A 17,076-nucleotide genomic window follows, 5' to 3' on the forward strand; every position below is an offset into this window, starting at 1 on the left:
TATGTGTGAATTTGACAAGACTCAAATGTCAGTGACATATTGACCCTATTTCTATTTTGTGACGGTACTCAAGATAAATTTACACTGTAAAAGTTTCCATAAAAACAATATTTAAATTATTGGGCGCCAAAAAATACCCCCCAAGTGAGCCCTAAATATATTAGCCTCTAAAAACGTCTACAAGCCCTTTTACCTCCCACCCATACTCATTTTAATTCATTCCTAAAAATACGAAAATCCACCTTCAATGGCAACAAATCCTGAAGAGCCTCCAATACTCAGTCTCCCGGAGGTGATCAGCATTAACGCGATTTGTCGACTGTGCGCAAACCAAAGTGATAAATTAATAGGAATTTACACAGATGATGGAGTTCAGAATGCCTTAGCCGAGAAGCTTAATTTGTACTTGCCTATTAAAGTAGCTGAGAATGACCACTTACCATTGCAATGCTGCTGGCAGTGCGCCTCCACACTTTTAGCGTGGCACGATTTGGTTATTACAAGTGTAGAAGCTGACCGAAGGTTAAGATCATATCAATTTGTTGTTGGGGAAGAGGTTAGCAAAACATATGAGGACACCGAGACTGCACTAGTTGTTGGAAATGATGAATCTTTGTAAGTTTCAGTTTGTGTGCTTTTTTTTTTAGTAAAAAATAGTTGTTTTTGTGGTCAAAATTGTCAATAGTTACAATTTAAAGGACTTAAATTAACACAAATAAATCAGTTTAAAAATCCTTCAGTGGTGCCTGGAGGTCAAAATTCTTCTGTCAAATTCTCAAAAGTCAGGTTCGAGCCTAGAACTTGATGGCAGCTTTTGTTTCAGACCTCTTCCTGAAGAAACTTCTATGTTCAATCAACCAGACACTACTGTAACAGAAAACATAGCTTTAGTTGAAGAGCCAATAACCCCTCTTGAGGAAGCTGATAAATCAACAAAGGACTGTGAAGAATCAACAAAGAAGCAAACCTTCTATTTTGAGTGTATTTATTGCTACGCGTTGTTTTTGAGCAAAACACTTATCAAGAAACACTTAAAGGAAGACCATAGCGACCAAGATCCAGTTAAATTGGAGGAGATAATGATAAAGTTAGATTCTGAAGAAAGAAAACAACGTCGAAGGTCTAAACACACACTCCGTCATCCTCTGTTGAAAATTGACGAAGAACAAGTCAAAGAAGCGAAACTGGAGGTGAATGGTCGAGTCTTTTACAAGTGCAAACAATGTGGGAAAACCTTGCATTCTGTGTACACTTTCATGTGGCACATGCGGATCCACACAGGCGAGCGCCCTTATGAATGTGACCTGTGCAAGAAACAATTCCGAGTATCTCAAGGCCTGGTACGTCACCTGAAGGAGACACATGAAGGGGTGAAAAACTTCAGCTGTGACATCTGCGGACGATCCTTCGCCACCAAGCGCAATGTTGAGGAACATCGCAGAATACACACCAACGAGCGGCCCTACATTTGTGCTATTTGTGGCAAAGCCTTCAAACAAAAAGCATCACTATTTGTGCACAATCGCTCCCACAGCAACGAGTATCCTTTTGCCTGTTCGCAGTGTCCACAGAAGTTCCGAACCAAGTCGATTTTGTTGTTACACATCACAAGACACACTGGTGAGAAACCATATTCTTGTGAAGTATGCGGGAGACAATTTAGGCTGAAGTATGAGTTAAAGAGGCATACGATAATACACTCGGAAGAACGCCCGTTTACATGCTCCATTTGCGCGCAAACCTTTAGACAGAAGCGATATTTGAGGAATCATTTGAAGCTGAATCACAGCATTGCAGATCCGAGCGAGTTACTCAAAGAGTACGAGAACTTCACTTGATAGGATCAACGGATTCCGGAACTATTCTGAAATTCATTCATAATCAAGGAGCAGTGAAAGTTTTTTTTTTAAGTTTCTGAAACCTTTATTATTGTTATAAATTGAACTGAAACTAAGATTAAAGCAGGAATATTTGACAAACCTTTTTTCAAATCATCTAAGAGCTAAAGGCATTCTCTTGTTGCAGGCAAAGCACTGAAGACCTGTCAACCAATCTCACTCTTCAACCAGTACCTGTTGAGCGACTACCTGCAAAAACTTGCTATCAATATGATAAAAACTACACCCACACCTTAAAGACACACTTGCGCGTAACGGACTCACAAAAAGTCAGACGCAGGATATCCGAAATTGTCGGTAAAGCCTTTCAATGCAATATTTGCGACAAAGCCTATACGAAAAAACACGATTTGAAAAGGCACTTGGAAGGCAAACACAATCAAAAACTTTCAACAAACTTTAAAACCCAAAACACTGCAATTTTGGCCCAATGCCGAGAGGAAAACAGCAAGACTTTTAAATGCGACTTCTGCTTGAAAATTTTCAATAAAAGTTCAAACTTCCTGAGACATCGCTCGATGCATACGAATATAAAAGCGTTTTGTTGCAATTTGTGCGGCAAAAATTTTCGTCTGAACATGTCTTTAACCAGACATATTTCGGAGGTCCATGAAGGAGTGCGGAAGTTCAAATGTGATGTGTGTGAAAAGCAGTTTAAGAATAAGTGGTCTCTAGATGAACACTCAAATATTCATTTAGATAGGAGGCCATATGTGTGCGACGTTTGCGGCAAGGCGTTCAAACAAAAAGCCTCTCTGTATATCCATACCCAATACCATTCAAACCAGCATTCATTCGAGTGCAATATATGCCACCAAAAATTCCACAGAAAACATAATGTTAAGTTGCACATTTTGAGCCACACGCAGCAGAAAAGGTTCAATTGTGAGAGTTGCGGGGCTCAATTTGGAACGAAGAGAGGATGGTCTAGGCATTGTGGGAAATGTCAAAAGAAACCTTAAAGATAACTATAACTATTTATTTTCATGTTTTAAAACGATACATTACTGACCTTAAATCTTACAAATAATAGAACAACGAGCACACTGCCATATAAATTGTAATGATGTAACCTGTGCCCCAGGAAAGGGCTCTGGCAGGTTGGGGAATAACTACCACAGCATAAACAAATGTGTGAATGAATCGAGCTACTGTGAATATTCGGATTAAAGTAGAGGCAAGGAATAAAGAGGGGTTTGTGGTGAGGTACACCAAGGACACAATGAAGAAAATAGGAATGTTCTCCAGGTCGTTTAGATGCGCCCTATAAAAGACCCATTTATTTCAGGAATATAAGTGGCCAGATTTCAACTCACCTTCTGACACGTTCTACATCTTCATTGACCTTAGGTTTCAGCTTGTAGGGCTGTGCATCTTCAGCATTTGCGAACGTCTGCAAAAAAAGGAAATTGTCCCCGTGGTGGTTTAAATGTTATAAGTTACTATGTTTTAATTAATATATAATGAGTTGATGGCTAATAAAGTTTTTAGTCCCCTTAAGTCATGTTTCTTTAATGGTGAATTGAACTGAACCACTTACCTTTGTCTTAAACCGTTTTGCTCCAGTCAACGCGGACAATAGTATCATTTTAAGTGATAATAAGGCAACATAGAATAAATATGTGCGAAAAAGTGGTTGCTCAAGTAAGCTCTCGAAATATACTGCTTGAGCCATTTTCGGATACCGGGTAAGTTTATGCAAATATGGAACTTAATCTGAAGGCGAGAAGGCACTTAAATTGATGAAAAATGCTATGTTGCAGGAACGGTCGTAAGTTCACAAGAAAGAAATTAGACTTTAACTAAAACGTAAAGTTATAAAACAATTAAATGATAATTAAAAGATTCTAAAGGTTATGGCTTATGATGTCATATAGACGTGGCCTTTATTGTCATATTTAAAATTTAAATAATTTGAGAAACATTTATTTAATATTTTACTACGTGGAAATACTTGATCTGTCAACGTCGCAACTTCAAGACGTTAAAACTACACGAATGTCTGTAACCAACATTACACCTCAGCCTCGTTACCGAACACTTAAATATCAAGAAAAAGATATTTATATAATCAATAAATGCTAATAACAAAATTTTTAATTTTCGGTGTTATAGGTTATCAACTCCAAATGAATTAATTTATTAAAAATGAAAATCATACTGAATAAACTTTCTTGACAATAGAGAATGTGAATAATCGCAGCTAAAAATAGTTCAATGTTTTTATCAATAAATTAATACACTAACCTTTCGTGAATTCGCGAATGTGTTAAAGACAGTGATAACTCCATATTAAAAGCAATTCAGCTGAAATACTTGTATATACCTATAACGTTAATATCTTACTAACTTCTTAAACTGTTGTATCGCAGGGAAATCGGACATTGTCAATAATTTTAAGCCTAAAAGGGCCACGCAGAAGGTCTAAGTCTGAAATATCGGTTGTTGAACTAAACCCTCAAACGCAGCTGTAGTTATTTTATTACTTCAATTCAACTGATACTTTTACTAAAAAATGAGAAAAAAACTAAAGAACTAAAGCTAACTGATTATTTAATTTTGTATTTTAACAACCAGCGTCAACTTATTAAAAGATGACTTGATGACCTGTGAGGATTATTGATAACGAAATTATTGTTTATTTTTATATTATGAAAAACTAAAAATAACCTAAGAGTTGGCAAAGAGGATTTTTCTTGTCGTTATGGTGAATGTATATTTATACATAAAATGTATATATGAAATCTTTTTGTAGTGTATATATAGTACACATAACACAAGAGCCATATAACTTTTCCGGGTCTACTAGTGAGACATACCTTAGTTTTGTAATTCTTTTTCCATGTTAAAATAAACATCGTTAGCATTTAGAAAACCCACAAGAAATACATAGACTAAGATTCGGCGTATTTTCGAGTTCGAATTGAATCATTTTTGTTTTCAAATATTAATTAGAGTCTATTAAGGCACTATGTGATTTATACCTTGCCTAATCATAACTTAAAAAATGTTAGGAAAGGCTTTATTATAAAAAAACAACAGTCAACAAATTAAAACCCAACAATTATTGGTTAATATACACATCACCACTTAATATTAAGGGCATTTTTCTGCTTCTCCACTGCATGGTATTCAGTGTGCAGCACTGCACTGACTTTATCATTGTCCTGCCCCCCTAACCATGTTTCATACAAATCCCACACTACTTTATTATCTTCTGGTGAAGCCACTGGCAACTTCCTATACAAATCCTCAACCCCCTTTACCATTTCTTTGGCAGAGACTCCGTCTGCGGGCCGCGCTTGCGCCCCTCCATTGAGACACCCTGAAGGGCAGGCCATTACTTCCACATAATGATAAGGCACTCGTCCCCTTTTTAATTTTTGCACCAAGTTTTGAATATTTCTAAAGCCATTGGCAATTGCAAATCTCAGCAAGACTTTGCCTTCGCTTTCAACAAGGACTTCCTTGAAGTCTGGATTTCTCAATGATTTATATTCAAGTTTATCAGTAGAGATTCCAAATAGTTCCTTCACCGAGTTTATGAGGATGTAGTCAGAGTATCCTCCAGACCCTGAACCCACATGGCTGTGTAAACTTGGCCTGATTTCATTACTGGGATTGTTTCTCAGCCAAGGTTGAGAAAAGTTAGAGATATCTAAAGATGATAAAGAAATGTTGCATTTCAACAGCATTTGTTCAAGTTCAATTGCAGTAATTACACAATCAATATCCCTCTCTTTAGTGTGTTTATCTACAAAATCATCTCTGGCAGCTTCCAACTTTTTATCATAGCAAGGCATCAGGGTAATATGGTAAATTGATTTATTATGGCCCACCCACTGCTTAATTAAGGAGCCCATAATTTGTTGAGGAGACTTTATGGATGAAATGTAAGGAAGAATGTAGCTACCATGAGTTTTTTCTGCATAACAAACCCAGCCAGGGCAGCTAGAAGCCAGCATTGGAAGGCTGTTCTTGGACTGGTTATTATATCTCTGTATAAACTCTTTTTGAGCCTCAATAAGACACATGTCCTCAGCCACTATCATGTCCACCACCATATCACTGCCAAGCATTTTAAAGTAAGTTGCCAGTTTACCAGCACAATCATTTGGAGACAGATTGTATTTATATGCAAGTGAAAGCACTGGCTGTACAGACACTGACACCACAATCACTTTAGCTTCATCCACATTCCCTTGTAGTTTAACTTTATTATTCTCTTCGAAAACTCTGAACAGCTCCTCCTGGCTTTGCTGAGTAACTAAAACACTTTCTGCAGAAGTAATACAACCTGAGCAAGCTAAACAATCGGCCAATGTAATTTCTACTTTTTCAAGCTTCTGGTAAGCCCCATCTTCTTCGATTTGAAAATATGAACCATCTTCTTGGATTTTGATCTTGGAACCAGTGCCTGACGGCTTAATTTTCTTGATTTCTACGGGTTTAATGCATTCTTGAGAGGGAGTTATAAAGTCGTCCAAGTCGGTTAACTGAAGCACGCCGCTAAATCGGGACATAGTGATTTAATTGGGTGTTGTTTGCTTTGTTTAAAAAGACATTTATTAAATATTTCTTTTAAAATTTTTGTTGATTTTGGGGGTTTTTAAACTGAATTTAAAAACTCTGGAGAAAATTATGAATCATAATAAACAAACATAACCTAATAACTGCGAAAACTATCATTTGATATATCTACATAGTCATCATAGACTACGTCATGAACACACATGGACGACCATTTTGACTAAGTTTTACAATTTTCAAAACATAATAATATTTTACTTCAGGTTAATTGTTACAGTTAACTTTTTCCTTTAAGCTAAGGAATAAGAATATATTGGACAAAGTTGTTATTTAAAATAGAACAAAATTTTAAGTCTTGGTATTTTGTGACGTTACCCTTTGCCTTCAATGAGAAGCTCATAAGAGAAAGAGAAAAACTGATCATAGACAACCAGACATACTACACTGTGTAGATTTTGGTTACCAAAAGTACAAATTTTATGGCAGTAGGCGGCAAATTCGAAAGAATTAAATGCAAATTTAAATAGTTAATTATTAACCATATCCCTTACACAATTTATAGTACACGTTTATAGTACACGTTAGTTACATCAAAGATTTGGTATAATTGAACGATTAAGAAACCCGCTTTTCGTTCCTTGAACAATAAGACATAAAAAATGCATTATGATCATAACTGCAGGGCATTGAATACGGAAATTTGTCGCTTTAGGAAACTATCTGATGTCACGTCTAAACCATAATGATAATTAAGACATCCATCGCAAAACTAATAAAATTCAAGGCCTGATCGGTTCGCAAACAGCAATCTTGACCGTTGTTAAGCCATCACCTTTAATTATTAAACCGCGCATCTAAATTTGCGATATTCATTAGCGATTATTTCCCGTTTTGTAAGCACCTGCATGTTCCTTGCGGGAGTAGCGCGTGTGTGCCATGGGATCTTCTTATCACGTATTATCAATATTTACCACTCGTACTAATCTAAAAGTCTCAAAGGCGAATCTTAAAATAATAAATTAATGATAAGACAGATTTCAGTTAGTGTCACAGATTTACCTCAACATCATTTGGTGCGGAATTTTTTACCACGGTGAAATGTGATTTTTGCATGTGCGTGCCAAACGTGTAGTGGAGTTTTTTAATATTGAAAATGCACACCGATAGCCTTAATAGTGCCAGCACTAATGAAAATATCTCTAATGGTACCGAAATTGCTCAGCTGCACATTTCCAGGCCGAGGAGCAACAGTTGGAATGCGCAGTACCTCAACAGAAGCAGAACGCCCTCAGTTATTGCAGTACAGGAAAATGCTCACAGGAGGATTAGTTTAATGCCTAGTGTGGTAAGACTTAGAAAATTTATAGAGTCATGTGATTAATTCCATAAATTATTAGAATACAAATATAGATTGTGGATATAAACATGTAGTCCTATCTATAAGACAAATATAGTAATGAAAATCATGTAGTGGCTATTCTAATATAAAAAGAATAGTGTAAGCGTGTGATCTAAAACGTTGAATCTTTTTTCATTTAAGATATTCCATAATTGCGTTGTTTTTTGTTTACTACAACTAGTTAAAATTAAATTAAATAATGAATGCTTTGTTGAGGGAAGAAATGTAGATTTTTGACAATATGGTGAAGGAAATTCAGAAAATATTTTTCTTTATTTCATACACATGGGATTAGTTGGGGCGAAACAAAGAAAGAAGTTATAGATAATAGAATGTTTTCAGTTTTATTATAAAGGCAATATCACTGCTTTTTTCCTGGAAGTCTTGGATAAAAATATGAGTTAACATCTTGGACTTGGAGAATACTTTTCTCTATCTCCCAAACTTCCTTTTTCAGCCATAAACAAAGATAAAATAAACAAGGCTACGTCATCTATATATTATCTATTACTATCTCTCAATATTATCAATCCCATATAATTTCTTACCCAACCGAGCAATTTCCCTCTTTATTTACTAGCTCACAATAAACAAGGATACCTCTAAGTTTTCCTCCCCGGATTAGTTTAATGCGGCGCTTTTTTACATCGGTTGTCAAAAGTGACAGTAATCGTCCGCAGCCGATAAAAAAAAACCAAATACATGTCGGATACGTGTTGTAATATATTAATTTTTCATTAATTTTGCCCATTTTCCGTGTTAAAATTAAAGTGCACCGCTCCGGGAAGATCCATTAATGGATACTGGTCATGAATACGGCTACATTCCTCAAGTAGAAGACGATGGCGTGAGTATTTCCACGTCCCGTCTAGTCGTCCCTGAAGGGTTCTGATAATTGGAAATCATCATGTCTCCTTTAATTAACGCGTTAAAAATTGTGTGTTTGCGTGAATTTGGGAGTAGACAGTGTAGAGGAACTGTGACTAATCAGCTACAGTAATCTCAAGCACCTGACCTCAAGATTTTGATGTTAGCAAGCGCTTTTGGATAAAGCTTGTTTTTGTTATAAACTTTGACTGTTTTAGTCTTATTCAGGGACTTAAAAAACCGTATACGAAAGGCCATTTTTTTTTCTTATTTAATATACCCAACACATTCTTTATTAAGTCAGTTTAATCAATTAAAACACATTTCTCTCAGAGCGAAGAGGCTACAAGCTCCCTGCACCTTAAAGTGATCAGAGGCAAGAATCTGATGAAAAAAGACATATTTGGAGCCAGGTATTTATTGAGCTTTTTCCTAGCAGCATTTTTAACTGTTATTATTCTCTTTGCAGCGACCCTTATGTTAGAATCGACCTTCTTCCTATCAATGGAGAGGGTATCATAGACTCAGTGTTGACTCGGACTAGAAAGAAAACTCTTAATCCTGAGTGGAATGAGGAATTCATATTTAAGGTGTGTTAGATTATAAATTAGTGCTTTACAGCAATAAATATTTCTCTTTATTTATAGGTGAAACCTACAGAACATAAGTTGGTCCTGCAGGTATTTGATGAAAATAGACTGACTCGTGACGATTTTTTGGGCATGGTGGAGCTCTCGTTGACTAATTTGCCTAAAGAACAAGAAGGCCGCACCATCCCTTCTGTCAAATACCTACTAAGGCCTCGAAGGTTCGTGTTAATGTCGCTTATGCTTGTTTGTGTTAGCTTGTTTTTGTAACAATAAACATTTTTCTGATTGTGAAACAAATTTCCAACTTCTCTCTTCTGCATGCTCCTGGTTCGTGACCTTTCACGCAACATAGTAGTTTCAGTGCAAAATCACGTGTGCGCGGGCATTTGGAGATCTACCATGGATATCTGCATGATCGGGGACCTTCATCAGTACCTGTGGCTACAGTAGAGGAACCTATCAATACCAATGAATGGGAAATTGTAGGGCAGGGACGAGAAGAGACTGTGTCACAAGTAAGCATTACTAGATTACCTTAAACTGTCTCTTCAAAACACAGAATTTCTTGATTTTATGGAATTCCACTCAACATCATAATACTTATATTTTCTTTATAGCCCGTTCTAGTTACTTCTAACTCGACTGAATCCCAAACGCCTCTGCCTCCTGGTTGGGAGGAGAGGCAGGATGCTAATGGGAGGACTTACTACGTTAATCATATAGCTCGGACGACACAATGGGAAAGACCTACTTTAGCGTAAGCCTCTTAACTCAAGTGAAAATATATTTTAACCCAAATTTACAGTAGTAGCAGTCCGGAAACTGAAGAAGTGGCTCGCGGTGATGAAAGGCAAGTGTTTGAGCGTCGCTACCATATAAGCGTAGATGAGCAGAGCAATGGCCGTGGGGACACTTCTAGCAATAACCAGGTAAGCCATCGTGTCATTTACTAATACCCTGCAAATGTGCATGCGTTTAGCCGTGCGACGAGGAGCCGACAACGCCGCATCCTCAAGATGTCGAAGTGGAAGCTCGGGAATGCTTGGAGATTCCAGTAAGTTCAAACAATAGAAACTCGGCCACATCTGACGTCACTAATCGGTCGAGCGCTACGGATTCGGACTATAACGGGTCAGTGGAGAGTGAGGCAGACAGCCGCAGGGGGTCACTGCAGGACAATGACAGGGTAAACGTCATGATGATGCCTCTAGTCCCACGGCGGCGCTTGCCTATATCCCTGCCGCGCAGCACTAGCTACGCCTTTTTTCCAGTGTGTTGCCGTTTCTTGACACTATTGCCAACATTACTGAGCCATTTAGTTTTGTCAGTGTGTCTGTGTTTGTCTGCCTGAGTGACAAAAAAATTCTGGGATCCAGTTGCTGGTCTGGTGTTATTTCTGTTTGCTTCATTTCTTACTTTTTTGGCATTTTCTGTTAAATTATTTGTTATTTGCTTTGATGAGTATTAAATTTGGTAAATGATTTCATTGGCAGCTTCCTTTCAGAGTTTTGATCATGTGGACAGTAATAGTTCCTCCAGAAGGGATTCCCCAGTGTCCACAAATAGCAATAACGCGTCGCAGAGTGACTTGACGGCCATTGGAGAGGATTTACCGCCAGGGTGGAGTGTTCAAAAGTGAGTTTTTGTAATTGCAATTAATTAATTTTTCTAAATTTAAATAAAAATTCACACTTTTTATATATATCACTTCACCATTTTTCGTCGCTTTTGAGAATTCAAAATGGTACGACATGAATTGGCCTATGGGTAAAAATCTCATTAACGAACGAAAATGTCGGGATTAAATGAGAATATTTTTTTGAGTAATTCTGAAACACGCGACATTGGTATAAGATATGTTGGATCCCATCGTCATATTTAGCTGTCCCCTATGTTGAGTTTCGATACGTCCCATTACCAATGAATCACCCTACATATGAGGAAACACTCTGTACATGTATAATAGTGGAAAGTAAAATTGGTTTTTATTGACGTTGGTTAGACTAGTTATAAGACTGAGCGAATAATAAAGAAATCTTATTATCTATTACTATAAGAGGCTACAAACATATTGAGACTTATTTTTAATGTGTAAGAATATCAGAGAAAATGGCATTTGATCCCCTTTTTAATATTGTTGCGGAAAAGAAGTTTCTATTGCAACTATTGTAACACGCTAAAACTGTCTTAAACATAGGGCACCCAATGGTAGACTATTTTTCATCGATCACCACGAACGGACAACGTCATGGGTGGACCCAAGAACGGGCCGCGCCAGCCCCATGCCCAACCAAACGGCTGTGGCACCAACAAATCGTAAATTAGACGACGACTTGGGCCCATTGCCCGAAGGGTGGGAAGAACGTGTTCATTCCGACGGAAGAATATTCTTCATTGATCATCGTAAGTCGAGATTATTTGCCCTTTAATTTCTCAATAATAAAATATTATGATCAGACACTAGAACTACCCAATGGGATGACCCTCGCCTTTCCAATCCACAAATAGCAGGCCCTGCCATACCTTATTCTCGAGACTATAAACGCAAATACGAATACATGAAGACGCAACTTAGGAAACCTGTAAGTTCTTTTATCGTATTCTTTCAGGGGTTTACAATGAAGTTTTTTTCACAGACTAATGTACCGAATAAGTTCGAGCTGAAAGTGCGTAGAAGGAGCATTTTAGAGGATTCATTCAGAATGATTACCACTGTGAATAGGGTAGATTTGTTGAAGACCAAGCTGTGGGTAGAGTTCGAGGGAGAGGTCGGTTTGGATTATGGGGGATTAGCAAGGGAATGGTTCTATTTACTTTCAAAAGAAATGTTTAATCCTTATTATGGTTTATTCGAGTATTCTGCCATGTGAGTCGCACTTTTTCATTTTTCGTCTTAAGCTAAAATGTTTAATTTGATTTGAATTTAGGGACAACTACACGTTACAAATTAACCCGACTTCAGGACTATGTAACGAGGAGCATTTAGCATATTTTAAGTTTATTGGTAGAGTGGCCGGGATGGCTGTATACCATGGCAAGCTCTTAGATGGTAAATCCGCAAACCACCCCCTGACTTGGATTTAATTGTTGTACTTTTAGCATTTTTCATAAGACCCTTTTACAAAATGATGCTTTCCAAATGCATTGATCTAAAAGACATGGAGTCGGTGGATTCTGAATATTATAAATCTCTACTCTGGATCAAGGAAAACGACCCTTCAGGTTTGGATTTGACCTTCTCTGTAGACGAAGAGACTTTTGGCCATACCACGGTGCATGAGCTTGCCGAAGGGGGAGCCAATGTTCCTTTGGACAATTCCAACAAAGACGAATATATCAAGTGCGGGAAAATTCATTATGTATAAAAATTTACTACTTTAAAAAAACTTTCAGATGCATAATTCAATGGCGGTTCGTTGATCGCGTCCAAGAGCAAATGAACGCTTTCCTTGACGGTTTCAAAGATCTGGTGCCAATGAATGTGATAAAGATTTTTGACGAAAACGAACTGGAGCTACTTATGTGCGGCATTCAACACATCGACGTGAAAGACTGGAAGCAAAACACGTTGTACAAAGGGGATTATCATGCAAATCACATTGTGGTGCAATATTTTTGGAGGGTAAGAAATTTGTGCAGTTCAAATAAAGGGGAGAAGTGACGGTGTTTATTTACAGGTGGTATTGTCATTTAATAACGAAATGAGAGCGCGGCTGCTGCAGTTCGTTACAGGGACTTCGAGGGTGCCCATGAATGGATTTAAGGAGCTTTATGGTAGTAATGGACCGCAACTGTTTACGATTGAGAGGTGGGGTACGACTGATAATTTCCCTAGAGCACATACGTGGTAAGTTAACTAGAGATGTTTTTCAATGTGATCTCTACTCACTATTTTGGGAACTATGGTTTTGCAATGAATTGATTTTTATTCGGGTTTTTGGTATATTCTATATAATTGTGTTGTAGCTTTAACAGACTGGACCTGCCCCCTTACGAGAGCTATGCTCTTCTCAAAGAGAAGCTGATTAAGGCGATCGAAGGCTCTCAGGGCTTTGCTGGGGTCGACTAGTAAATGAAGCAATTTTTTTAATCGAGATTAAAACTTTCACTCATTCTGTCCATTACGTCTTAAGCCTGTAGAAACGCGGTAGGCGAGAAATTCCAAAAAGCATTTTAGGTTAGTTTTGAGGTGGCAAAATAGACCTTTACAGCTAATAAGGACAAAAAAGGGCCCCATGAATTTTCTTTGCCGCTATTATCCGAGGATTTTCGTTATGACTTTCTTCGAAGCGGAAAAATTCACTTGTAGATTGTGATACTACTCTATAAATACAATAGGTTTTTTTCTAAATATATAAAAGTTGTGGTATATGAACTTGTTAAATGCTGTATAAAGTTTATCATTACTCCATTGTAATTATTATTTAGGTATATTTGCTATCTGTTTGGACGATTAAAATTCACCCTAATGTATTACCAGTGTACGAAATTAACTGACATTACAATTACGTGTTTTTTTCTTAAGTTTAAGGAGGTTTGTTGCTGTTGTATTTTAAAGGTGATTTCTTCGTAGTTTTATTTACAGTTTTACCGTACTTATTTGTGAGCTGAAACAACTGACTGATCTCACGCAAAAATCTACTTGGAAAAAGTGAATAAGTCTAGTTTCCAATTATTATTTAACGCTGCTAGCAGCTTTATTTATGTAAATAATAACGTATAATTTATCGCAATAATCAGTCTGTATTTTTAATATATTATTGCTTATCAACCACTATTCAATGTTATTATCTACGCTAATTGTGTCTCAACTTCTTTGTTCTGGACCGAGCGGTGTCTTAATTAAAAATATTTTATTTTGTCGTGTTTTTTTATTTATTAAATTACATTTAATTACAAATTTTATTCTTGTTGTTTTTGACAAAATTAAAGAATTGATTATTTTCGAATTGCAGAACGTGATGACGACGAGTAAAACACTCTACTTTTTCTATCCCTAACCATGATACAAAGAGTACTTCAATTATTGAATAATTTAATTATTGTTATCGCCAACCGTATACTTTATGCGTTGACAGTAATTTTATTATAAGTTGCCAAGTTTATTGTTGACCTATACGACGTTTGCCAATAGATAGAAATTCTTTCAACAAAACTCCCATGAATCAAACTTTCACTTTTGGAAATGAAATTTAATGTTATGGAATATTTTATCTGTAGAGGTGGAAATTGCCTTTTTTATATGGTCATAAAAGATACATTTTTTTAAACGGTTGCGAATAGCGAGATAACCAGGTATGTATATCCTTTTTTTAAGCATAAAAATTATTGAACAAACATGTTTTTCTACTGAAAAGTGAATCATTAGTACAAAGAAAGCAAAACAGATTCTTCTGCCATATACAGTGATCAGCAGAAAGTACGTACTCTATGGGATTATTTTTTAATTTATCAGAAACTTTTATTCTCGGTAAAAGGTTGTGCATTCTTGTAAATTCAAAACGCAGCTTGTAAGATATGTATATTTCGTTTCATGTTGAGGAGATTAGAAAATTATGAAAATGAATAATGAGTAAAGTATTTGGGTTTTTAATTTTAGAGGAAACATGTATTATGAAAAGTTGTTTAGAATTAACAGATAAGTCCAACAATGAAGTTTCAAGTTTCTATTCAATAAAACACTTATTCTGATTGTTTTATGATTTACCCCATCTAGAAAATAAAACAAATTAATTTAATATCCCAGTTTCGTTTCAGAAAGGATTAATGTGATGCCCTGATCATCAATTTTGGTACTTAATATCAAGAATTTGAATGATTTGACATAAGAATTAGTTTTTGAATGTTAATTTTTACAAATTGCATCTCCGTTAGTATCAATTTTTGGGTTAAACCCTGTATTATGCGGATTCCCATTAGTTGGCTTCACTTCGAAGCGCGGTTTGAATTGACAGTTTTTTATGTAGAAGAGTTAAGTTTTTTTTAATTTAAACTCGGTTTGGGGACCTGCGGAGAAAACGGGGGTTAGCCAACTATGTATTATTTATTTGCTTAAGTAATTACATATTTACATATTTAAGTTACGTGTTAAAACAAGAATTCCTTCTCTCTCCGATTGACTGAAATTATCATTCCCTCCATTACTATCACTATCATGAAACTAAGTACTATTTTTGGTAAAGTTATCACAGAATATATACGAGGAGCGATCGGTAAGAATTTTGAAAAGTCTCTGGGATAAGACTTTAATTCTGGATTAATTTATGCGCATGACAATAAAATTTTCAAATCGTCGTCGCCAGTTAAATTTTTAAACCAATCAACGTCGCGGAAAATCCAGTTCTCACTCTTTTTTTTTTTTAATTTTGAAATTATAATTTGCGTCGTATGCTTAAAAACATTCTGTAGAATAAAATCACTGTTTTAAAATCGTAATGTCGAAAGAAGAGAAAAACAACGATAATTTACAATGACTTGATGTAATAACTTGAGATTTAACACTATGGTCATTTTGGAATCAATTCGTTGCGTTATCCAGCTTGCGTACATTTACGTTAACTAAATTTTTTTCAAAATATTAAACCAATTTGTTAGGTAATTTGTGCACATACAGAGTGTCCCATTTAAGAAATATCAAGTTTGGTAATTTAAAAAAAAAATAGAAACACCTGAGAAAAAAATTGACGTGTACGTCACTGAATTCTGCACAAAAAATTGTCTAAGATTCCGTCTTTACCTAGTCGATAACTTATAAGATAACTGAATTACAATAGATGTCTGACAATGCATAATTTTTGAATTTCGCCCTGTATTTCAAGAACCAAGGGGGCCATAATAAATCTGTTCGCGGCATCGTTTGATAAAAAAAGTGATACAGGTTTGGGAAAACCATAACTCTCAAACTGCAATAATACCGAAGACACCCTACAAAAGGGTCGAAAGTGGACACCCTGTACAAAAAATTCATCTAGAAATCATTAGTTACCATATCAGGAGAATGGGATTTCATGTGAGAAGACTGACCAAGAAGCTCTGGATAAACAAAATAAATAGTAAAAAATGTGTTGCGTTCGCTCTTGAATTTATATATATAACAGCCCATGAAGTTCTGGAAACGGGTTATTTTCTCTGATGAGAGCAAATACAGTGAGATCATTTAAATTATATATTTAGAGAGCTGTGGGTTTTTACACAAGAGAAATAGAAGATAAAAAGTTGGTCGTAGCTTGATCGTATGCCGCAAAATGATGTTGAAATGAATGTTTGATAAAGGAACCGAATGAGGATATGTGGCTTTAGTTAGTGTTAATCTTCAAAATTTCAATTAAACATTAAGTCTATTTTTTTAACAACACATTTTAATGGGAAATCTCTGATTGATTCAAAAATTCACAATAATTGCTGAAAATGTTGTGTATTCACTTCAATGCACAAATTTACCCGACGCATGACACTCTTGAAGACATTGTCGAGAACTTCTGGGGTGAAATTTGCACACTCCGCTCTAATCCGTGCCTTAGGGCCTTCGATTGCGTGCACTGGTTGTCAGAAAAATGCAAAGGCCGAATGGTAAATAATCGAAATAATAAATAATTATTGGCTGAATGTCTACAGAAGAAGCGTATAGCGCATGGAAGCAAATGATGTGGGTAATGTAATTTTTATTGAAGGAAACATGGATAAATTCATGTATAAAAATATCCTGGAAACCAATTTAAAAAGTAGTGCTGAAAAGCTTGGGCTAGAAAACGCATTTTACTTTTAACAGGGCAATGGTCCCAAATACTCATTA

General features: G+C 36.1%; 4 protein-coding genes across 12 annotated transcripts; 2 read left to right on the forward strand and 2 right to left on the reverse strand.

Annotated features, from left to right (window-relative positions):
• Positions 1-42: 42 nt before the first annotated feature.
• On the forward strand, positions 43-3,398 carry LOC136342599 (gastrula zinc finger protein XlCGF57.1-like). 2 transcript variants are annotated; one of them, XM_066288581.1, is made up of 3 exons: positions 44-615; positions 824-1,803; positions 2,026-2,280. In XM_066288581.1, exons 1-3 carry the CDS (start codon positions 248-250, stop codon positions 2,133-2,135), a joined length of 1,458 nt encoding a protein of 485 aa, XP_066144678.1. In that variant the 5' UTR covers positions 44-247; the 3' UTR covers positions 2,136-2,280. The 2 variants fall into 2 exon arrangements, with proteins under 2 accessions (XP_066144686.1, XP_066144678.1); XM_066288589.1 differs by lacking the exon at positions 824-1,803 and having other exon boundaries at positions 43-615; positions 2,026-3,398.
• Positions 2,864-3,792, reverse strand: LOC136342661 (microsomal glutathione S-transferase 1-like). Its single transcript, XM_066288696.1, has 3 exons — positions 3,439-3,792; positions 3,215-3,291; positions 2,864-3,162 (listed from the first exon to the last, which is right to left on the reverse strand). The coding sequence occupies exons 1-3, from the start codon at positions 3,571-3,573 to the stop codon at positions 2,919-2,921; spliced, it is 456 nt and encodes a 151-aa protein (XP_066144793.1). The 5' UTR covers positions 3,574-3,792; the 3' UTR covers positions 2,864-2,918.
• Positions 3,793-4,942: 1,150 nt separating this feature from the next.
• LOC136342614 (probable cytosolic Fe-S cluster assembly factor AGAP009023) lies at positions 4,943-6,578 on the reverse strand. Its single transcript, XM_066288601.1, has one exon. The coding sequence runs from the start codon at positions 6,419-6,421 to the stop codon at positions 4,982-4,984; it is 1,440 nt and encodes a 479-aa protein (XP_066144698.1). The 5' UTR covers positions 6,422-6,578; the 3' UTR covers positions 4,943-4,981.
• Positions 6,579-7,327: 749 nt separating this feature from the next.
• On the forward strand, positions 7,328-14,146 carry Nedd4 (E3 ubiquitin-protein ligase Nedd4). 8 transcript variants are annotated; one of them, XM_066284819.1, is made up of 17 exons: positions 7,328-7,773; positions 9,028-9,107; positions 9,164-9,284; positions 9,342-9,502; positions 9,637-9,799; positions 9,902-10,041; positions 10,093-10,213; positions 10,264-10,470; positions 10,789-10,919; positions 11,482-11,687; positions 11,742-11,866; positions 11,921-12,150; positions 12,212-12,333; positions 12,384-12,624; positions 12,678-12,906; positions 12,962-13,131; positions 13,251-14,146. In XM_066284819.1, exons 1-17 carry the CDS (start codon positions 7,582-7,584, stop codon positions 13,351-13,353), a joined length of 2,742 nt encoding a protein of 913 aa, XP_066140916.1. In that variant the 5' UTR covers positions 7,328-7,581; the 3' UTR covers positions 13,354-14,146. The 8 variants fall into 8 exon arrangements, with proteins under 8 accessions (XP_066140916.1, XP_066140899.1, XP_066140931.1 ...); XM_066284802.1 differs by having other exon boundaries at positions 7,329-7,773; positions 10,090-10,213; XM_066284834.1 differs by having other exon boundaries at positions 7,330-7,773; positions 10,090-10,213; positions 10,264-10,338.
• Positions 14,147-17,076: the final 2,930 nt, after the last annotated feature.

Source organism: Euwallacea fornicatus, chromosome 1 (assembly GCF_040115645.1).
Source record: "Euwallacea fornicatus isolate EFF26 chromosome 1, ASM4011564v1, whole genome shotgun sequence".
NCBI lineage: Eukaryota > Metazoa > Arthropoda > Insecta > Coleoptera > Curculionidae > Euwallacea > Euwallacea fornicatus.